We start from the raw sequence: 26,562 nt of genomic DNA on the forward strand, positions 1-26,562 counted from the left end.
GACACCGTCTGTGGCGCCCCCTTGTGGTAACCACGGCCTACACTGTAGCAGGACTATAATGTGACCTCATACACACAGCCTGCACTGCGGACACCGTCTGTGGCGCCCCCTTGTGGTAACCACGGCCTACACTGTAGCAGGACTATAATGTGACCTCATACACACAGCCTGCACTGCGGACACCGTCTGTGGCGCCCCCTTGTGGTAACCACGGCCTACACTGTAGCAGGACTATAATGCGACCTCATACACACACAGCCTGCACTGCGGACACCGTCTGTGGCGCCCCCTTGTGGTAACCACGGCCTACGCTGTAGCAGGACTATAATGTGACCTCATACACACACAGCCTGTACTGTGGACACCGTCTGTGACGTCCCCTTGTGGTAACCACGGCCTACACTGTAGCAGGACTATAATGCGGCCTCATACACACACAGCCTGTACTGTGGACACCGTCTGTGACGCCTCCTTGTGGTAACCACGGCCTACACTGTAGCAGGACTATAATGTGACCTCATACACACACAGCCTGCACTGCGGACACCGTCTGTGACGTCCCCTTGTGGTAACCACGGCCTACACTGTAGCAGGACTATAATGTGACCTCATACACACACAGCCTGCACTGCGGACACCGTCTGTGACGCCTCCTTGTGGTAACCACGGCCTACACTGTAGCAGGACTATAATGCGGCCTCATACACACACAGCCTGCACTGCGGACACCGTCTGGGACACCTCCTTGTGGTAACCACGGCCTACACTGTAGCAGGACTATAATGTGACCTCATACACACACAGCCTGCACTGCGGACACCGTCTGTGACGTCCCCTTGTGGTAACCACGGCCTACGCTGTAGTAGGACTATAATGCGGCCTCATACACACACAGCCTGCACTGCGGACACCGTCTGTGACGTCCCCTTGTGGTAACCACGGCCTACACTGTAGTAGGACTATAATGCGGCCTCATACACACACAGCCTGCACTGCGGACACCGTCTGTGGCGCCCCCTTGTGGTAACCACGGCCTACACTGTAGCAGGACTATAATGTGACCTCATACACACACAGCCTGCACTGCGGACACCGTCTGTGACGTCCCCTTGTGGTAACCACGGCCTACACTGTAGCAGGACTATAATGTGACCTCATACACACACAGCCTGCACTGCGGACACCGTCTGTGACGCCCCCTTGTGGTAACCACAGTCTACACTGTAGCAGGACTATAATGCGGCCTCATACACACACAGCCTGCACTGCGGACACCGTCTGTGACGCCTCCTTGTGGTAACCACGGCCTACACTGTAGCAGGACTATAATGTGACCTCATACACACACAGCCTGCACTGCGGACACCGTCTGTGGCGCCCCCTTGTGGTAACCACGGCCTACACTGTAGCAGGACTATAATGTGACCTCATACACACACAGCCTGCACTGCGGACACCGTTTGTGGCGCCCCCTTGTGGTAACCACGGCCTACACTGTAGCAGGACTATAATGTGACCTCATACACACACCCTGCACTGCGGACACCGTCTGTGGCGCCCCCTTGTGGTAACCACGGCCTACGCTGTAGCAGGACTATAATGCGGCGTCATACACACACAGCCTGCACTGCGGACACCGTCTGTGGCGCCCCCTTGTGGTAACCACGGTCTACACTGTAGCAGGACTATAATGCGGCCTCATACACACACAGCCTGCACTGCGGACACCGTCTGTGGCGCCCCCTTGTGGTAACCACCGCCTACACTGTAGCAGGACTATAATGTGACCTCATACACACACAGCCTGCACTGCGGACACCGTTTGTGGCGCCCCCTTGTGGTAACCACGGCCTACACTGTAGCAGGACTATAATGTGACCTCATACACACAGCCTGTACTGTGGACACCGTCTGTGGCGCCCCCTTGTGGTAACCACGGCCTACACTGTAGCAGGACTATAATGCGGCCTCATACACACACAGCCTGCACTGCGGACACCGTTTGTGGCGCCCCCTTGTGGTAACCACGGTCTACACTGTAGCAGGACTATAATGTGGCCTCATACACACACAGCCTGCACTGCGGACACCGTTTGTGGCGCCCCCTTGTGGTAACCACGGCCTACACTGTAGCAGGACTATAATGTGACCTCATACACACACAGCCTGTACTGTGGACACCGTCTGTGGCGCCCCCTTGTGGTAACCACGGCCTACACTGTAGCAGGACTATAATGTGACCTCATACACACACAGCCTGTACTGCGGACACCGTCTGTGGCGCCCCCTTGTGGTAACCACGGCCTACACTGTAGCAGGACTATAATGTGACCTCATACACACAGCCTGCACTGCGGACACCGTCTGTGGCGCCCCCTTGTGGTAACCACGGCCTACACTGTAGCAGGACTATAATGTGACCTCATACACACACAGCCTGCACTGCGGACACCGTCTGTGACGCCCCCTTGTGGTAACCACGGCCTACACTGTAGCAGGACTATAATGTGACCTCATACACACACAGCCTGCACTGCGGACACCGTCTGTGGCGCCCCCTTGTGGTAACCACGGCCTACACTGTAGCAGGACTATAATGTGACCTCATACACACACAGCCTGCACTGCGGACACCGTCTGTGACGCCTCCTTGTGGTAACCACGGTCTACACTGTAGCAGGACTATAATGTGACCTCATACACACACAGCCTGCACTGCGGACACCGTTTGTGGCGCCCCCTTGTGGTAACCACGGTCTACACTGTAGCAGGACTATAATGTGACCTCATACACACACAGCCTGCACTGCGGACACCGTCTGTGGCGCCCCCTTGTGGTAACCACGGCCTACACTGTAGCAGGACTATAATGTGACCTCATACACACACAGCCTGCACTGCGGACACCGTCTGTGGCGCCCCCTTGTGGTAACCACGGCCTACACTGTAGCAGGACTATAATGTGACCTCATACACACACAGCCTGCACTGCGGACACCGTCTGTGGCGCCTCCTTGTGGTAACCACGGCCTACACTGTAGCAGGACTATAATGTGACCTCATACACACACAGCCTGCACTGCGGACACCGTCTGTGACGCCCCCTTGTGGTAACCACGGCCTACACTGTAGCAGGACTATAATGTGACCTCATACACACACAGCCTGCACTGCGGACACCGTTTGTGGCGCCCCCTTGTGGTAACCACGGTCTACACTGTAGCAGGACTATAATGTGACCTCATACACACACAGCCTGCACTGCGGACACCGTCTGTGACGCCTCCTTGTGGTAACCACGGCCTACACTGTAGCAGGACTATAATGTGACCTCATACACACACCCTGCACTGCGGACACCGTCTGTGGCGCCCCCTTGTGGTAACCACGGCCTACGCTGTAGCAGGACTATAATGCGGCGTCATACACACACAGCCTGCACTGCGGACACCGTCTGTGGCGCCCCCTTGTGGTAACCACGGTCTACACTGTAGCAGGACTATAATGCGGCCTCATACACACACAGCCTGCACTGCGGACACCGTCTGTGGCGCCCCCTTGTGGTAACCACGGCCTACACTGTAGCAGGACTATAATGTGACCTCATACACACACAGCCTGCACTGCGGACACCGTTTGTGGCGCCCCCTTGTGGTAACCACGGCCTACACTGTAGCAGGACTATAATGTGACCTCATACACACAGCCTGTACTGTGGACACCGTCTGTGGCGCCCCCTTGTGGTAACCACGGCCTACACTGTAGCATGACTATAATGTGACCTCATACACACAGCCTGCACTGCGGACACCGTCTGTGGCGCCCCCTTGTGGTAACCACGGCCTACACTGTAGCAGGACTATAATGCGGCCTCATACACACACAGCCTGCACTGCGGACACCGTTTGTGGCGCCCTCTTGTGGTAACCACGGTCTACACTGTAGCAGGACTATAATGTGACCTCATACACACACAGCCTGCACTGCGGACACCGTTTGTGGCGCCCCCTTGTGGTAACCACGGCCTACACTGTAGCAGGACTATAATGTGACCTCATACACACACAGCCTGTACTGTGGACACCGTCTGTGGCGCCCCCTTGTGGTAACCACGGCCTACACTGTAGCAGGACTATAATGTGACCTCATACACACAGCCTGCACTGCGGACACCGTCTGTGGCGCACCCTTGTGGTAACCACGGCCTACACTGTAGCAGGACTATAATGCGGCCTCATACACACACAGCCTGCACTGCGGACACCGTCTGTGACACCCCCTTGTGGTAACCACGGCCTACACTGTAGCAGGACTATAATGTGACCTCATACACACACACAGCCTGTACTGTGGACACCGTCTGTGACGCCCCCTTGTGGTAACCACGGTCTACACTGTAGCAGGACTATAATGCGGCCTCATACACACACAGCCTGCACTGCGGACACCGTCTGTGACGCCTCCTTGTGGTAACCACGGTCTACACTGTAGCAGGACTATAATGTGACCTCATACACACACAGCCTGCACTGCGGACACCGTTTGTGGCGCCCCCTTGTGGTAACCACGGTCTACACTGTAGCAGGACTATAATGTGACCTCATACACACACAGCCTGCACTGCGGACACCGTCTGTGACGCCTCCTTGTGGTAACCACGGCCTACACAGTAGCAGGACTATAATGTGACCTCATACACACACAGCCTGTACTGTGGACACCGTCTGTGACGCACCCTTGTGGTAACCACGGTCTACACTGTAGCAGGACTATAATGTGACCTCATACACACACCCTGCACTGCGGACACCGTCTGTGGCGCCCCCTTGTGGTAACCACGGCCTACACTGTAGCAGGACTATAATGTGACCTCATACACACACAGCCTGCACTGCGGACACCGTCTGTGACGCCCCCTTGTGGTAACCACGGTCTACACTGTAGCAGGACTATAATGTGACCTCATACACACACAGCCTGCACTGCGGACACCGTCTGTGACGCCCCCTTGTGGTAACCACGGTCTACACTGTAGCAGGACTATAATGTGACCTCATACACACACAGCCTGCACTGCGGACACCGTCTGTGACGCCCCCTTGTGGTAACCACGGTCTACACTGTAGCAGGACTATAATGTGACCTCATACACACAGCCTGCACTGCGGACACCGTCTGTGGCGCCCCCTTGTGGTAACCACGGCCTACACTGTAGCAGGACTATAATGTGACCTCATACACACAGCCTGCACTGCGGACACCGTCTGTGGCGCCCCCTTGTGGTAACCACGGCCTACACTGTAGCAGGACTATAATGTGACCTCATACACACAGCCTGCACTGCGGACACCGTCTGTGGCGCCCCCTTGTGGTAACCACGGCCTACACTGTAGCAGGACTATAATGTGACCTCATACACACACAGCCTGCACTGCGGACACCGTCTGTGACGCCTCCTTGTGGTAACCACGGCCTACACTGTAGCAGGACTATAATGTGACCTCATACACACAGCCTGCACTGCGGACACCGTCTGTGACGCCCCCTTGTGGTAACCACGGCCTACACTGTAGCAGGACTATAATGTGACCTCATACACACACAGCCTGCACTGCGGACACCGTCTGTGACGCCCCCTTGTGGTAACCACGGCCTACACTGTAGCAGGACTATAATGTGACCTCATACACACAGCCTGCACTGCGGACACCGTCTGTGGCGCCCCCTTGTGGTAACCACGGCCTACACTGTAGCAGGACTATAATGTGACCTCATACACACACAGCCTGCACTGCGGACACCGTCTGTGGCGCCCCCTTGTGGTAACCACGGCCTACACTGTAGCAGGACTATAATGCGACCTCATACACACACAGCCTGCACTGCGGACACCGTCTGTGGCGCCCCCTTGTGGTAACCACGGCCTACGCTGTAGCAGGACTATAATGTGACCTCATACACACACAGCCTGTACTGTGGACACCGTCTGTGACGTCCCCTTGTGGTAACCACGGCCTACACTGTAGCAGGACTATAATGCGGCCTCATACACACACAGCCTGTACTGTGGACACCGTCTGTGACGCCTCCTTGTGGTAACCACGGCCTACACTGTAGCAGGACTATAATGTGACCTCATACACACACAGCCTGCACTGCGGACACCGTCTGTGACGTCCCCTTGTGGTAACCACGGCCTACACTGTAGCAGGACTATAATGTGACCTCATACACACACAGCCTGCACTGCGGACACCGTCTGTGACGCCTCCTTGTGGTAACCACGGCCTACACTGTAGCAGGACTATAATGCGGCCTCATACACACACAGCCTGCACTGCGGACACCGTCTGGGACACCTCCTTGTGGTAACCACGGCCTACACTGTAGCAGGACTATAATGTGACCTCATACACACACAGCCTGCACTGCGGACACCGTCTGTGACGTCCCCTTGTGGTAACCACGGCCTACGCTGTAGTAGGACTATAATGCGGCCTCATACACACACAGCCTGCACTGCGGACACCGTCTGTGACGTCCCCTTGTGGTAACCACGGCCTACACTGTAGTAGGACTATAATGCGGCCTCATACACACACAGCCTGCACTGCGGACACCGTCTGTGGCGCCCCCTTGTGGTAACCACGGCCTACACTGTAGCAGGACTATAATGCGGCCTCATACACACACAGCCTGCACTGCGGACACCGTCTGTGGCGCCCCCTTGTGGTAACCACGGTCTACACTGTAGCAGGACTATAATGCGGCCTCATACACACACAGCCTGCACTGCGGACACCGTCTGTGGCGCCCCCTTGTGGTAACCACGGCCTACACTGTAGCAGGACTATAATGTGACCTCATACACACACAGCCTGCACTGCAGACACCGTCTGTGGCGCCCCCTTGTGGTAACCACGGCCTACACTGTAGCAGGACTATAATGCGACCTCATACACACACAGCCTGCACTGCGGACACCGTCTGTGGCGCCCCCTTGTGGTAACCACGGCCTACACTGTAGCAGGACTATAATGTGACCTCATACACACACAGCCTGCACTGCGGACACCGTCTGTGACGCCCCCTTGTGGTAACCACGGCCTACACTGTAGCAGGACTATAATGTGACCTCATACACACACAGCCTGCACTGCGGACACCGTCTGTGGCGCCCCCTTGTGGTAACCACGGCCTACACTGTAGCAGGACTATAATGCGGCCTCATACACACACAGCCTGCACTGCGGACACCGTCTGTGGCGCCCCCTTGTGGTAACCACGGCCTACACTGTAGCAGGACTATAATGTGACCTCATACACACACAGCCTGCACTGCGGACACCGTCTGTGACGCCCCCTTGTGGTAACCACGGTCTACACTGTAGCAGGACTATAATGCGGCCTCATACCTGCGGCAGACTCTGCGGATGAACACAACATACCTGCAATCTTTATGGCTACTGGGTCCTCAGAAACAGGAACGGGGCCCTCCTTAACGTCAGCCTGTTTTTCAGGGGCCGGCGGGGCAGCAGTGGGGGCGGCAGGCTTAGTTTCAACATTAGCTACCAGTGGGGTCGGGGAGGGCTTGGAATTGTGAAAGAGACTGGCCCAGGACTTCGCTGGGGGATTCCCGGGGGCCAAGGAAGACGCCTGGGTCACGGCCTGAGACAAGGACGTGTCCTCCGGCTTCACTTGCTCGGCCTCGGGAGGTAAATCCAGCCCATTGGGGGCCGCAGCGTCCTCGGCGGCTTCGAGTGTCTGTCCGTTGGCTACCCCCAGCATTGTTTCAGTAGTATCAGAGTCAGCCGGCGGCTGCTCCTCAGCTGTCCTTAGCGGGCTCTCACGCCCGGTGTCTGAGGCCGTGCCATCCTCAGGCTGCCCAGCAGTCCTGTCATCATCTAGTGCATTGGGTGCAGAGGAGCTGTCGTCACTGACGGCCTCTATGCTGAAGTCCACGGTGGGCTCCGGGCTGTAACAAGTCCTCGGGGAGGCCGACGATGCCCGCGTGTCATCTCCAAGCTCGGGCTCGTCTGTGCCGATACTGCCGGGTCCTGCGGAGGTGGCATGCCCGTTCACAAGGGTCTCCACAGGGCCATCGCCAACACCTTCCAAGTAACTGTAATATCCCGGGGGCCTTTTTTTCTTCTTTTTCCGCTCTCTCTGCGCGGATGTACCGTCACTGTCTGCATTGCCACTGCTGTCGGGGAGAGCAGCGTCAGGGTATTGACCGTCAACGGCGTCGCAGTTGTTTGCGAGGAGGAGGTCGTCGGGGCTCTTCTGGGTCGGGCTGCAGGACAGGATGAACTCCGGAGCCTGCGGGTTTAAGGTGCTGGAAATACTGTAATCCGAGTTCCCGATCAGAGCGGCGTCCACGTCGATCACTTCACTCACCCCAAACTCGATTCTCGGGAAGTCATCACCTTACAGGAGAAAAAAAAAACATCAGGAGCTGCGAGAATCTGCGATGGAGCCATGAGCGTCACAGGCCCACACCCATCCCCTTACCGGCAGAGACGGCGTACAACGTGACCCCGCACCCATCCCCTTACCTGCAGAGACGGCGTACAACGTGACCCCCATATCCATCCCCTTACCGGCAGACACGGCGTACAACGTGACCCCGCACCCATCTCCTTACCTGCAGACACGGCGTACAACGTGACCCCGCACCCATCCCCTTACCTGCAGAGACGGCGTACAACGTGACCCCCGCACCCATCCCCTTACCGGCAGACACGGCGTACAACGTGACCCCCGCACCCATCTCCTTACCTGCAGACACGGCGTACAACGTGACCCCCGCACCCATCCCTTTACCTGCAAACACTGCATACAACGTGACCCCACACCCATCTCCTTACCGGCAGACACGGCGTACAACGTGACCCCGCACCCATCTCCTTACCGGCAGACACGGCGTACAACGTGACCCCGCACCCATCCCCTTACCTGCAGACACGGCGTACAATGTGACCCCGCACCCATCCCCTTACCGGCAGACACGGCGTACAACGTGACCCCGCACCCATCTCCTTACCTGCAGACACGGCGTACAACGTGACCCCCGCACCCATCCCCTTACCAGCAGACACTGCATACAACGTGACCCCGCACCCATCCCCTTACCTGCAGACACAGCGTACAACGTGACCCCGCACCCATCCCCTTACCTGCAGACACTGCATACAACATGACCCCCGCACCCATCCCCTTACCTGCAGACACAGCGTACAACGTGACCCTGCACCCATCCCTTTACCTGCAGACACTGCGTACAACACGACCCCCACACCCATCCCCTTACCTGCAGACACGGCGTACAACGTGACCCCCGCACCTATCCCCTTACCAGCAGACACTGCATACAACATGACCCCCGCACCCATCCCCTTACCTGCAGACACGGCGTACAACGTGACCCCCGCACCTATCCCCTTACCAGCAGACACTGCATACAACATGACCCCCGCACCCATCCCCTTACCTGCAGACACGGCGTACAACGTGACCCCCGCACCTATCCCCTTACCAGCAGACACTGCATACAACATGACCCCCGCACCCATCCCCTTACCAGCAGACACGGCGTACAACGTGACCCCCATATCCATCCCCTTACCGGCAGACACGGCGTACAACATGACCCCGCACCCATCTCCTTACCTGCAGACACGGCGTACAACGTGACCCCCGCACCCATCCCCTTACCTGCAGACACTGTGTACAACATGACCCCCGCACCCATCCCCTTACCAGCAGACACGGCGTACAACGTGACCCCCATATCCATCCCCTTACCGGCAGACACGGCGTACAACATGACCCCGCACCCATCTCCTTACCTGCAGACACGGCGTACAACGTGACCCCCGCACCCATCCCCTTACCTGCAAACACTGCATACAACGTGCCCCCGCACCCATCTCCTTACCGGCAGACACGGCGTACAACGTGACCCCCGCACCCATCCCTTTACCTGCAAACACTGCATACAACGTGACCCCCGCACCCATCCCCTTACCTGCAGACACTGTGTACAACGTGACCCCCATATCCATCCCCTTACCGGCAGACACGGCGTACAACATGACCCCGCACCCATCTCCTTACCGGCAGACACTGCGTACAACGTGACCCCCGCACCCATCCCTTTACGTGCAAACACTGCATACAACGTGACCCCGCACCCATCCCCTTACCGGCAGACACGGCGTACAACGTGACCCCGCACTCATCCCCTTACCTGCAGACACGGCGTACAATTTGACCCCGCACCCATCCCCTTACCTGCAGACACTGCGTACAACACGACCCCCACACCCATCCCCTTACCTGCAGACACGGCGTACAACGTGACCCCCGCACCCATCCCCTTACCAGCAGACACTGCATACAACATGACCCCCGCACCCATCCCCTTACCTGCAGACACGGCGTACAACGTGACCCCGCACCCATCCCCTTACCTGCAGACACGGCGTACAACGTGACCCCGCACCCATCCCCTTACCTGCAGATACGGCGTACAACGTGACCCCCGCACCCATCCCCTTACCTGCAGACACTGTGTACAACGTGACCCCACACCCATCCCCTTACCAGCAGACACTGCATACAACGTGACCCCGCACCCATCCCCTTACCTGCAGACACGGCGTACAACACGACCCCCGCACCCATCCCCTTACCAGCAGACACTGCATACAACATGACCCCCGCACCCATCCCCTTACCTGCAGACACTGCATACGTGACCCCACACCCATCCCCTTACCTGCAGACACTGCGTACAACACGACCCCCGCACCCATCCCCTTACCTGCAGACACTGCATACGTGACCCCGCACCCATCTCCTTACCAGCAGACACTGCGTACAACACGACCCCCGCACCCATCCCCTTACCTGCAGACACTGCATACAACGTGACCCCCACACCCATCCCCTTACCAGCAGACACTGCATACAACGTGACCCCACACCCATCCCCTTACCAGCAGACACTGCGTACAACACGACCCCCACACCCATCCCCTTACCTGCAGACACAGCGTACAACATGACCCCACACCCATCCCCTTACCTGCAGACACTGCGTACAACATGACCCCCGCACCCATCCCCTTACCTGCAGACACTGCGTACAACATGACCCCGCACCCATCTCCTTACCAGCAGACACTGCATACAACGTGACCCCACACCCATCCCCTTACCTGCAGACACTGCGTACAACATGACCCCACACCCATCCCCTTACCTGCAGACACTGCGTACAACATGACCCCCGCACCCATCCCCTTACCTGCAGACACTGCGTACAACATGACCCCGCACCCATCTCCTTACCAGCAGACACTGCATACAACGTGACCCCACACCCATCCCCTTACCTGCAGACACTGCGTACAACATGACCCCCGCACCCATCCCCTTACCTGCAGACACTGTGTACAACGTGACCCCACACCCATCCCCTTACCAGCACACACTGCATACAACGTGACCCCACACCCATCCCCTTACCTGCAGACACAGCGTACAACGTGACCCCACACCCATCCCCTTACCTGCAGACACTGCGTACAACATGACCCCCGCACCCATCCCCTTACCTGCAGACACTGCGTACAACGTGACCCCGCACCCATCTCCTTACCAGCAGACACGGCGTACAACGTGACCCCGCACCCATCCCCTTACCTGCAGACACTGCGTACAACGTGACCCCGCACCCATCCCCTTACCTGCAGACACGGCGTACAACGTGATCCCGCACCCATCCCCTTACCTGCAGACACGGCGTACAACGTGACCCTGCACCCATCCAATTACCTGCAGACACGGCACAACGTGACCCCCACACCCATCCAATTACCTGCAGACACGGTGTACAACACGACCCCCACACCCATCCCCTTACCGGCAGACACGGCGTACAACACGACCCCCACACCCATCCCCTTACCTACAGACACTGTTCGGTGCAGGGTAACGGGGTCAGACCCAGTCCACGCAACGACACACGATACCACAGGTACTTACCATCCTGGAGATCACATGAAGACCGCGGGCCACAGAACACCGGCTCATTAAAAGGGGGCAACTGCGGAGAGAAAATGAAAACGTGAAAAAAAAGACAAAAACACAAGAAAAACTTCTCAGAATCTGCGGGCGACACGGCTCAGGATAATCCAGAAATCTGCACGAGATCAGTCACTGCCAGCACACAAGCCACCGAGCAAAGTGATACACCCCGGAGTGTGGAGAATCCACGGGGGAAGCAGAGACTCGACCTCAGAAAACGTCCCACACCCAGACACGGACGGATGTCGAATACGCCGCGGCTTCTGTGGGGCAAGATCTCAGCATCACCACAGGTCTATACAGGAACTTCCCCTGGTGCTGGAGATTTCTTCTGTGGTCACCAAGGCCCGAGGTCGAAGCTTCTTCACCCCATAGTTTGTGATGACACCAACACAACAGCCACCACCACGACAACAACACCAGGACACTCACACCGGCCACCACCACGACAACACCAGGACACACACACCGGCCACCACCACGACAACAACACCAGGACACTCACACCGGCCACCACCACGACAACAACACCAGGACACTCACACCGGCCACCACCACGACAACAACACCAGGACACTCACACCGGCCACCACCACCACACCAGGACACTCACACCGGCCACCACCACGACAACAACACCAGGACACTCACACCGGCCACCACCACCACACCAGGACACTCACACCGGCCACCACCACGACAACAACACCAGGACACTCACACCGGCCACCACCACGACAACAACACCAGGACACTCACACCGGCCACCACCACGACAACAACACCAGGACACTCACACCGGCCACCACCACGACAACAACACCAGGACACTCACACCGGCCACCACCACGACAACACCAGGACACTCACACCGGCCACCACCACGACAACAACACCAGGACACTCACACCGGCCACCACCACGACAACAACACCAGGACACTCACACCGGCCACCACCACGACAACAACACCAGGACACTCACACCGGCCACCAACACGACAACAACACCAGGACACTCACACCGGCCACCACCACGACAACAACACCAGGACACTCACACCGGCCACCACCACGACAACAACACCAGGACACTCACACCGGCCACCACCACGACAACAACACCAGGACACTCACACCGGCCACCACCACGACAACAACACCAGGACACTCACACCGGCCACCACCACGACAACACCAGGACACTCACACCGGCCACCACCACGACAACAACACCAGGACACTCACACCGGCCACCACCACGACAACAACACCAGGACACTCACACCGGCCACCACCACGACAACAACACCAGGACACTCACACCGGCCACCACCACGACAACACCAGGACACTCATACCGGCCACCACCACGACAACACCAGGACACTCACACCGGTCGCCACCACGACAACAACACCAGGACACTCATACCGGCCGCCACCACGACAACACCAGGACACACACACCGGCCACCACCACGACAACACCAGGACACTCATACCGGCCACCACCACGACAACACCAGGACACTCATACCGGCCACCACCACGACAACAACACCAGGACACTCACACCGGCCACCACCACGACAACAACACCAGGACACTCACACCGGCCACCACCACGACAACAACACCAGGACACTCATACCGGCCACCACCACGACAACACCAGGACACGCACACCGGTCACCACCACGACAACAACACCAGGACACTCATACCGGCCGCCACCACGACAACACCAGGACACACACACCGGCCACCACGACAACAACACCAGGACACTCACACCGGCCACCACCACGACAACAACACCAGGACACTCACACCGGCCACCACCACGACAACAACACCAGGACACTCACACCGGCCACCACCACGACAACAACACCAGGACACTCACACCGGCCACCACCACCACCACACCAGGACACTCACACCGGCCACCACCACGACAACAACACCAGGACACTCACACCGGCCACCACAACACCAGGACACTCACACCGGCCACCACAACACCAGGACACTCACACCGGCCACCACAACACCAGGACACTCATACCGGCCACCACAACACCAGGACACTCACACCGGCCACCACCACGACAACAACACCAGGACACTCACACCGGCCACCACCACGACAACAACACCAGGACACTCATACCGGCCACCACCACGACAACAACACCAGGACACTCACACCGGCCACCACCACGACAACAACACCAGGACACTCATACCGGCCACCACCACGACAACAACACCAGGACACTCATACCGGCCACCACCACGACAACAACACCAGGACACTCACACCGGCCACCACCACGACAACAACACCAGGACACTCACACCGGCCACCACCACCACACCAGGACACTCACACCGGCCACCACCACGACAACACCAGGACACTCACACCGGCCACCACCACCACACCAGGACACTCACACCGGCCACCACCACCACACCAGGACACTCACACCGGCCACCACAACACCAGGACACTCACACCGGCCACCACCACCACACCAGGACACTCATACCGGCCACCACAACACCAGGACACTCACACCGGCCACCACCACGACAACAACACCAGGACACTCACACCGGCCACCACCACGACAACAACACCAGGACACTCACACCGGCCACCACCACGACAACAACACCAGGACACTCACACCGGCCACCACCACGACAACAACACCAGGACACTCACACCGGCCACCACCACGACAACACCAGGACACTCACACCGGCCACCACCACGACAACAACACCAGGACACTCACACCGGCCACCACCACGACAACAACACCAGGACACTCACACCGGCCACCACCACCACCACACCAGGACACTCACACCGGCCACCACCACGACAACAACACCAGGACACTCACACCGGCCACCACAACACCAGGACACTCACACCGGCCACCACAACACCAGGACACTCACACCGGCCACCACCACCACACCAGGACACTCATACCGGCCACCACAACACCAGGACACTCACACCGGCCACCACCACGACAACAACACCAGGACACTCACACCGGCCACCACCACCACCACACCAGGACACTCACACCGGCCACCACCACGACAACAACACCAGGACACTCACACCGGCCACCACAACACCAGGACACTCACACCGGCCACCACAACACCAGGACACTCACACCGGCCACCACCACGACAACAACACCAGGACACTCATACCGGCCACCACAACACCAGGACACTCACACCGGCCACCACCACGACAACAACACCAGGACACTCACACCGGCCACCACCACGACAACAACACCAGGACACTCATACCGGCCACCACCACGACAACAACACCAGGACACTCACACCGGCCACCACCACGACAACAACACCAGGACACTCATACCGGCCACCACCACGACAACAACACCAGGACACTCACACCGGCCACCACCACGACAACAACACCAGGACACTCACACCGGCCACCACCACCACACCAGGACACTCACACCGGCCACCACCACGACAACACCAGGACACTCACACCGGCCACCACCACCACACCAGGACACTCACACCGGCCACCACCACCACACCAGGACACTCACACCGGCCACCACAACACCAGGACACTCACACCGGCCACCACCACCACACCAGGACACTCATACCGGCCACCACAACACCAGGACACTCACACCGGCCACCACCACGACAACAACACCAGGACACTCACACCGGCCACCACCACGACAACAACACCAGGACACTCATACCGGCCACCACCACGACAACAACACCAGGACACTCACACCGGCCACCACCACGACAACAACACCAGGACACTCACACCGGCCACCACCACGACAACACCAGGACACTCATACCGGCCACCACCACGACAACAACACCAGGACACTCACACCGGCCACCACCACGACAGGACACACTCACTGGCCACCACCACAACACCAGGACACTCACACCGGCCACCACAACACCAGGACACTCACACCGGCCACCACCACCACACCAGGACACTCATACCGGCCACCACAACACCAGGACACTCACACCGGCCACCACAACACCAGGACACTCATACCGGCCACCACAACACCAGGACACACTCACTGGCCACCACCACAACACCAGGACACTCACACCGGCCACCACAACACCAGGACACTCACACCGGCCACCACCACCACACCAGGACACTCATACCGGCCACCACAACACCAGGACACTCACACCGGCCACCACCACCACGACAACAACACCAGGACACTCACACCGGCCACCACCACCACACCAGGACACTCACACCGGCCACCACCACCACACCAGGACACTCACACCGGCCACCACCACGACAACACCAGGACACTCACACCGGCCACCACCACGACAACAACACTCACACCGGCCACCACCACAACACCAGGACACTCACACCGGCCACCACCACCACACCAGGACACTCATACCGGCCACCACCACCACACCAGGACACTCACACCGGCCACCACCACCACACCAGGACACTCATACCGGCCACCACCACAACACTAGGACACTCATACCGGCCACCACCACCACAACAGGACACTCACACCGGCCACCACCACCACACCAGGACACACTCACTGGCCACCACCACCACACCAGGACACTCATACCGGCCACCACCACCACAACAGGACACTCATACCGGCCACCACAACACCAGGACACTCATACCGGCCACCACCACCACACCAGGACACTCATACCGGCCACCACAACACCAGGACACTCATACCGGCCACCACCACACCAGGACACTCATACCGGCCACCACAACACCAGGACACTCATACCGGCCACCACCACAACACCAGGACACTCATACCGGCCACCACCACAACACCAGGACACTCATACCGGCCACCACCACAACACCAGGACACTCATACCGGCCACCACCACCACACCAGGACACTCACACCGGCCACCACCACCACACCAGGACACACTCACTGGCCACCACCACCACACCAGGACACTCATACCGGCCACCACCACAACACCAGGACACTCACACCGGCCACCACCACCACACCAGGACACTCACACCGGCCACCACCACACCAGGACACTCACACCGGCCACCACCACCACAACAGGACACTCACACCGGCCACCACCACCACAACAGGACACTCATACCGGCCACCACCATCACAACAGGACACTCATACCGGCCACCACAACACCAGGACACTCACACCGGCCACCACCACCACAACAGGACACTCATACCGGCCACCACCACCACACCAGGACACTCACACCGGCCACCACCACCACACCAGGACACTCATACCGGCCACCACCACCACAACACCAGGACACTCACACCGGCCACCACCACAACACCAGGACACTCACACCGGCCACCACCACCACCACATCAGGACACTCACACCGGCCACCACCACCACCACACCAGGACACTCATACCGGCCACCACCACAACACCAGGACACTCACACCGGCCACCACCACCACACCAGGACACTCACACCGGCCACCACCACCACAACAGGACACTCATACCGGCCACCACAACACCAGGACACTCACACCGGCCACCACCACCACAACAGGACACTCATACCGGCCACCACCACCACACCAGGACACTCATACCGGCCACCACCACCACACCAGGACACTCATACCGGCCACCACCACAACACCAGGACACTCATACCGGCCACCACCACACCAGGACACTCACACCGGCCACCACAACACCACACCAGGACACTCACACCGGCCACCACCACCACACCAGGACACTCACACCGGCCACCACCACCACACCAGGACACTCATACCGGCCACCACCACAACACCAGGACACTCATACCGGCCACCACCACAACACCAGGACACTCATACCGGCCACCACCACAACACCAGGACACTCATACCGGCCACCACCACAACACCAGGACACTCATACCGGCCACCACCACCACACCAGGACACTCACACCGGCCACCACCACCACACCAGGACACACTCACTGGCCACCACCACCACACCAGGACACTCATACCGGCCACCACCACAACACCAGGACACTCACACCGGCCACCACCACCACACCAGGACACTCACACCGGCCACCACCACACCAGGACACTCACACCGGCCACCACCACCACAACAGGACACTCACACCGGCCACCACCACCACAACAGGACACTCATACCGGCCACCACCATCACAACAGGACACTCATACCGGCCACCACAACACCAGGACACTCACACCGGCCACCACCACCACAACAGGACACTCATACCGGCCACCACCACCACACCAGGACACTCACACCGGCCACCACCACCACACCAGGACACTCATACCGGCCACCACCACCACAACACCAGGACACTCACACCGGCCACCACCACAACACCAGGACACTCACACCGGCCACCACCACCACCACATCAGGACACTCACACCGGCCACCACCACCACCACACCAGGACACTCATACCGGCCACCACCACAACACCAGGACACTCACACCGGCCACCACCACCACACCAGGACACTCACACCGGCCACCACCACCACAACAGGACACTCATACCGGCCACCACAACACCAGGACACTCACACCGGCCACCACCACCACAACAGGACACTCATACCGGCCACCACCACCACACCAGGACACTCATACCGGCCACCACCACCACACCAGGACACTCATACCGGCCACCACCACAACACCAGGACACTCATACCGGCCACCACCACACCAGGACACTCACACCGGCCACCACCACCACACCAGGACACTCACACCGGCCACCACCACCACACCAGGACACTCACACCGGCCACCACCACCACACCAGGACACTCATACCGGCCACCACCACAACACCAGGACACTCACACCGGCCACCACCACAACACCAGGACACTCATACCGGCCACCACCACAACACCAGGACACTCACACTGGCCACCACAACAACACCAGGACACACACTGGCCACAACCACACCAGGACACTCACACTGGCCACAACACCACCAGGACACTCACACTGGCCACAACAACCCCAGGACATTCATACCGGCCACCACAACAACACCAGGAAACACACTGGCCACCACAACAACACCAGGACACTCACACTGGCCACAACACCACCAGGACACTCATACCGGCCACCACAACAACACCAGGACATACACTGGCCAACACTAAGACACTCACATCAGCCACCACAACACCAGGACGCTCACATTGGCCACCACCACGACAACACCAGGACGCTCACACCGGCCACTACCAATACGCTCACACCAGCCACCACCACAACAACAAGAGGAGGCTCAAACCGGCCACCACCAGGACAAAACCAGGAGGCTCACACCAGCCACCACCAGGAGGCTCACACCAGCCACCACGAGGCTCACACCAGCCACCACCATGAGGCTCACACCAGCCACCACCATGAGGCTCACACCAGCCACCACTACGACAACACCAGGCACCACTACGACAACACCAGGATGCTCAAACCAGCCACTACCAGGACGCTCACACCAGCCACCACCAGGACCACTCAACCAGTCACCACTAGGATGCTTACATCGGCCACCATCATCACAACAACATCAGGACGCTCACACCAGCCACTACCATGAGGCTCACTCTGGCCACCACCAGGACACTCACACCAACCATCAGCAGGACACGCACACTGGCCAACACCACCACAACACTGGGATGCTCACACCGGCCTCCACTAGGACACACACACTGGCCACCATCATGACAACACCAGGACGTTTACAGCGGCCACCACCAGAGCACCTTCCGGCGAACACATCGGCCATCACAACACCGAAAGGTCAACAATCCGACCACCTGCATAACAAGCCGCCAAGAAGCCAACATGCCGGCCATCACCACAGAATAACACAGAGACCAATCTAGCCACCACGACAAACCGCCAGGAAGCCAATACGTATGTCACCACAACACCACCAAGATGCCATTTACCACAACCGGCCACAATGCCAGGACGCCAACACACCAGTCATCACTATGATAACGCCAGCCACCAAGACTCCAGCCACCACCACAACGCCAGGATCACAACTACCACCATGACAACTCTGGCCATAAAGCCAGGACACCAACACACCAGCCACAACGACAACACTAGAACACCAACACGCCGGCCACCACCATGACAACGCCAGCCACAACACAATGTCAAAACACTGGTCATTACAACACAGGATCATTATGCCGGCAATCACAACAACAGCCCCACGACACAATGCCCAGCCGCCATTACCAACGACAGAAGCCTGGGATGTCTGCCGGCAACACACCACCATGCCGGCAGACAAGATGTGAGGATCTGATATCCACGTATCACAACACCTCTTCTGCCCGGATTTCAGTGCGTGACGTCAAGCAAGAATTGCTTGTGGGTGTGAAGTTCCGATCCAAAATCCGTGAGCAGCGAACCCCCCAAATGTTTAGTATGGGGCGAGGGACAGATCCTTACCTCTACTGTACAACGAGTGCTGGTGAAGAACTGGCGGAATTCATCGTCACTGAACTCCCCAAAAATGTACTGAAAAAAAAAAGAAACACAAATCAGACCACGCACAGCAGGCGACCCGAGTACCCCTCACCCCCGACAATACATACACTCACAGACACTGCAGGTTGTCACCTCAACATAGGATATTTAAGGGCCACTCCCTGTATCCACTGGGAACAAATCTATCAGGATCATTGCCCCCTTCATATTCACAATCCACGAGATCGCTGCCCCACCCAGGACCATTGCCCCTTTCTCTCAGGATCACTGCCCCCTTCCCTAGGATAACGCCTCCATCCCCTCTTCCCTCCAAGACCATTGCCATCTTTCCTCAGGATCACTCCATGATCACTGCCCTCTTCCCTAGGATCACTTGTCCATCCCCTCTCCCCCCACGATCACTGTTCCCTTTCCTAGGATCACTCATCCATCCCCTGTCCTCCCAGGATCACTGTCCCCTTTCCTAGGATCACTCCTCCATCCCCTCTCCTCCCCCCAGGATCACTGTCCCCTTCCCTAAGAACACTACTCCATCCCCTCTGCCCCCCAGGATCACTGTCCCCTTCCCTAGGATCACTCCTCCAACTCCTCTCCCCCCAGGATCACTGTCCCCTTCCCTAGGATCACTCCTCCAACTCCTCTCCCCCCAGGATCACTGTCCCCTTCCCTAGGATCACTCCTCCATCCCCCCCCCCCCCAGGATCACTGTCCCCTTCCCTAGGATCACTCCTCCATCCCCCCCCCCCCCCCCCAAGATCACTGTCCCCTTCCCTAAGAACACTACTCCATCCCCTCTGCCCCCCAGGATCACTGTCCCCTTCCCTAGGATCACTCCTCCAACTCCTCTCCCCCCAGGATCACTGTCCCCTTCCCTAGGATCACTCCTCCAACTCCTCTCCCCCCAGGATCACTGTCCCCTTCCCTAGGATCACTCCTCCATCCCCCCCCCCCCCCAGGATCACTGTCCCCTTCCCTAGGATCACTCCTCCATCCCCCCCCCCCCCCCCCCAGGATCACTGTCCCCTTCCCTAGGATCACTCCTCCATCCCCTCTCCTCCCAGGATCACTGTCCCCTTTCCTAGGATCACTCCTCCATCCCCTCCCCCCCCCCCCCAGGATCACTGTCCCCTTCCCTAAGAACACTACTCCATCCCCTCTGCCCCCCAGGATCACTGTCCCCTTCCCTAGGATCACTCCTCCAACTCCTCTCCCCCCAGGATCACTGTCCCCTTCCCTAGGATCACTCCTCCAACTCCTCTCCCCCCAGGATCACTGTCCCCTTCCCTAGGATCACTCCTCCATCCCCTCTCCCCCCCAGGATCACTGTCCCCTTCCCTAGGATCACTCCTCCATCCCCCCCCCCCCCAAGATCACTGTCCCCTTCCCTAAGAACACTACTCCATCCCCTCTGCCCCCCAGGATCACTGTCCCCTTCCCTAGGATCACTCCTCCAACTCCTCTCCCCCCAGGATCACTGTCCCCTTCCCTAGGATCACTCCTCCAACTCCTCTCCCCCCAGGATCACTGTCCCCTTCCCTAGGATCACTCCTCCATCCCCCCCCCCCCCCAGGATCACTGTCCCCTTCCCTAGGATCACTCCTCCATCCCCCCCCCCCCCCCCAGGATCACTGTCCCCTTCCCTAGGATCACTCCTCCATCCCCTCTCCTCCCAGGATCACTGTCCCCTTTCCTAGGATCACTCCTCCATCCCCTCCCCCCCCCCCCCCAGGATCACTGTCCCCTTCCCTAAGAACACTACTCCATCCCCTCTGCCCCCCAGGATCACTGTCCCCTTCCCTAGGATCACTCCTCCAACTCCTCTCCCCCCAGGATCACTGTCCCCTTCCCTAGGATCACTCCTCCAACTCCTCTCCCCCCAGGATCACTGTCCCCTTCCCTAGGATCACTCCTCCATCCCCTCTCCCCCCCAGGATCACTGTCCCCTTCCCTAGGATCACTCCTCCAACTCCTCTCCCCCCAGGATCACTGTCCCCTTCCCTAGGATCACTCCTCCATGCCCTCTCCCCCAGGATCACTGTCCCCTTCCCTAGGATCACTCCTCCATCCCCTCTCCTCCCAGGATCACTGTCCCTTTCCCTAGGATCACTCCTCCATCCCCTCTCCCCCCCAGGATCACTGTCCCCTTCCCTAGGATCACTCCTCCATCCCCTCTCCCCCCCAGGATCACTGTCCCCTTCCCTAAGATCACTACTCCATCCCCTCTCCCCCCCCAGGATCACTGTCCCCTTCCCTAAGATCACTACTCCATCCCCTCTCCCCCCCAGGATCACTGTCCCCTTCCCTAAGAACACTACTCCATCCCTTCTGCCCCCCAGGATCACTGTCCCCTTCCCTAGGATCACTCCTCCATCCCCTCTCCCCCCAGGATCACTGTCCCCATCCCTAAGAACACTACTCCATCCCCTCTGCCCCCCAGGATCACTGTCCCCTTCCCTAGGATCACTCATTCATTCCCTCTCCCCCCAGGATCACTGTCCCTTTCCTTAGGATCACTCCTCCATCCCCCCCCCCCCCCCCAGGATCACTGTCCCATTCCCTAGGATCACTCCTTCATTCCCTCTCCTCCCAGGATCACTGTCCTCTTCCCTAGGATCACTCCTCCATCCCCTCTCCCCCCAGGATCACTGTCCCTTTCCTTAGGATCACTCCTCCATCCCCTCTCCCCCCCAGGATCACTGTCCCCTTCCCTAGGATCACTCCTCCATCCCTTCTGCCCCCCAGGATCACTGTCCCCTTCCCTAGGATCACTCCTCCATCCCCTCTCCCCCAGGATCACTGTCCCCTTCCCTAGGATCACTCCTCCATCCCCTCTCCCCCCCAGGATCACTGTCCCCTTCCCTAGGATCACTCCTCCATCCCTTCTGCCCCCCAGGATCACTGTCCCCTTCCCTAGGATCACTCCTCCATCCCCTCTCCCCCCAGGATCACTGTCCCCATCCCTAGGATCACTCCTTCATTCCCTCTCCCCCCAGGATCACTGTCCCTTTCCTTAGGATCACTCCTCCATCCCCTCTCCCCCCCCCCCCCAGGATCACTGTCCCATTCCCTAGGATCACTCCTCCATCTCCTCTCCTCCCAGGATCACTGTCCCATTCCCTAGGATCACTCCTCCATCCCCTCTCCCCCCCAGGATCACTGTCCTCTTCCCTAGGATCACTCCTTCATTCCCTCTCCTCCCAGGATCACTGTCCTCTTCCCTAGGATCACTCCTCCATCCCCTCTCCCCCCAGGATCACTGTCCCTTTCCTTAGGATCACTCCTCCATCCCCTCTCCCCCCAGGATCACTGTCCTCTTCCCTAGGATCACTCCTCCATCCCCTCTCCCCCCAGGATCACTGTCCCTTTCCTTAGGATCACTCCTCCATCCCCTCTCCCCCCAGGATCACTGTCCTCTTCCCTAGGATCACTCCTCCATCCCCTCTCCCCCCAGGATCACTGTCCTCTTCCCTAGGATCACTCCTCCATCCCCTCTCCCCCCAGGATCACTGTCCCTTTCCTTAGGATCACTCCTCCATCCCCTCTCCCCCCCAGGATCACTGTCCCCTTCCCTAGGATCACTCCTCCATCTCCTCTCCCCCCAGGATCACTGTCCCCTTCCCTAGGATCACTCCTCCATCTCCTCTCCCCCCACGGTCACTGTCCTCTTCCCCAGAATCACTCCCCCATCCCCCTGGAATCACTGCTAGGATACAGCGCAGCTTTGTCCTGTACAATATGACCTAATCCCGAGATGGTAACGAGCCACGAACATCCAGAGAAAAGTGCGAGCGCAGCACGAGTGCCTCATTGTCACCGTCCTGCAGCTTCAGCAATAGACACGTTCACACAGCACCCAGCGTAATCCGCGGGCAGCGCGCCAGCAACTCCCAGGATAGCAGCGGGTACAGTGGGTGCTCCGAGCAAAGGTCCAAACCACGGCACATCCCCCCACCCCTGGAGCAAAACCTCAGCACAGGACGGTCAGCGAGCGCCCGATGTATCACAGAGAGGAGGCCGCTTGCTGTTTGTGAATGGAAACATCCAAGACTTGCTACAATGTATCAGTCTGGAGTTCAGGCAGAGGATGCAACTGCAGTAAACCCTCAAATAAGTCTTTTGTTCCCTGTTATCAGCCATTCCATGCTGCAAGGTACCTTCCTGTCACATTTCTACAGTGCCGAGAACCTATAGAAATCATATCCGCCACCACTAATGGCAGATCTGCAACATCAGCTTCGGGAAATAATATTACCGGCCCTTTAAGAAGCGCGATCCCAGAAGAGATTATCATCTGACCCCCGATCACCACCTGATCAAAATCCACTATCTGCCGATCTCTGTACGCAGGCGCAATCACCATCATGGGTCGGGAAGGGTTAAGTATGTGGCTGGGCCAATGCCAACAGGAGGAAGCGCCAGGCCTAGATAGGTGTGGAAGGCAAGAAGAGCGGGGGCAGGGCGCTGCAGTGAGGTCACAACCTGGCGGACCACCCGAGGGACCAGCACAGTCCCCATCACAACCAGTAAGGCCCAGCACAGTCCCCATCACAACCAGTAAGGCCCAGCAGTCCCCATCACAACCAGTAAGGCCCAGCACAGTCCCCATCACAACCAGTAAGGCCCAGCAGTCCCCATCACAACCAGTAATGCCCAGCACAGTCCCCATCACAACCAGTAATGCCCAGCAGTCCCCATCACAACCAGTAATGCCCAGCACAGTCCCCATCACAACCAGTAATGCCCAGCACAGTCCCCATCACAACCAGTAATGCCCAGTACAGTCCCCATCACAACCAGTAATGCCCAGTACAGTCCCCATCACAACCAGTACAGTCCCCAATCACAACCAGTAATGCCCAGCACAGTCCCCATCACAACCAGTAATGCCCAGTACAGTCCCCATCACAACCAGTAATGCCCAGCACAGTCCCCATCACAACCATTAATGCCCAGTACAGTCCCCATCACAACCAGTAATGCCCAGTACAGTCCCCATCACAACCAGTAATGCCCAGTACAGTCCCCATCACAACCAGTAATGCCCAGTACAGTCCCCATCACAACCAGTAATGCCCAGTACAGTCCCCATCACAACCAGTAAAGCCCAGTACAGTCCCCATCACAACCAGTAAAGCCCAGTACAGTCCCCATCACAACCAGTAATGCCCAGTACAGTCCCCATCACAACCAGTAATGCCCAGTACAGTCCCCATCACAACCAGTAATGCCCAGTACAGTCCCCATCACAACCAGTAATGCCCAGTACAGTCCCCATCACAACCAGTACAGTCCCCAATCACAACCAGTAAGGCCCAGCACAGTCCCCAATCACAACCAGTAAGGCCCAGCACAGTCCCCATCACAACCAGTAATGCCCAGTACAGTCCCCATCACAACCAGTACAGTCCCCATCACAACCAGTAAGGCCCAGCACAGTCCCCATCACAACCAGTAAGGCCCAGTACAGTCCCCATCACAACCAGTAATGCCCAGCACAGTCCAATCACAACCAGTAAGGCCCAGCACAGTCCCCATCACAACCAGTAATGCCCAGTACAGTCCCCATCACAACCAGTAATGCCCAGTACAGTCCACAATCACAACCAGTAAGGCCCAGCACAGTTCCCATCACAACCAGTAATGCCCAGTACAGTCCCCATCACAACCAGTAATGCCCAGCACAGTCCAATCACAACCAGTAAGGCCCAGCACAGTCCCCATCACAACCAGTAATGCCCAGTACAGTCCCCATCACAACCAGTAATGCCCAGTACAGTCCACAATCACAACCAGTAAGGCCCA

General features: G+C 58.4%; 1 protein-coding gene across 1 annotated transcript in view; it reads right to left on the bottom strand.

Moving 5' to 3' along the window:
- The window catches only part of USP10 (ubiquitin specific peptidase 10), a 79,487-nt gene that overhangs the window by 24,815 nt on the left and 28,110 nt on the right, over positions 1–26,562 (bottom strand). The window contains exons 2-4 of the mRNA XM_069739476.1: positions 20,722–20,790; positions 12,052–12,112; positions 7,449–8,426 (exon numbers count right to left, since the gene is read on the bottom strand). Coding sequence (XP_069595577.1) covers positions 7,449–8,426; positions 12,052–12,112; positions 20,722–20,790 — 1,108 coding nt within the window. The remainder of the gene's footprint in view (positions 1–7,448; positions 8,427–12,051; positions 12,113–20,721; positions 20,791–26,562) is intronic.

This window comes from Ranitomeya imitator, chromosome 9, assembly GCF_032444005.1.
Source record: "Ranitomeya imitator isolate aRanImi1 chromosome 9, aRanImi1.pri, whole genome shotgun sequence".
NCBI lineage: Eukaryota > Metazoa > Chordata > Amphibia > Anura > Dendrobatidae > Ranitomeya > Ranitomeya imitator.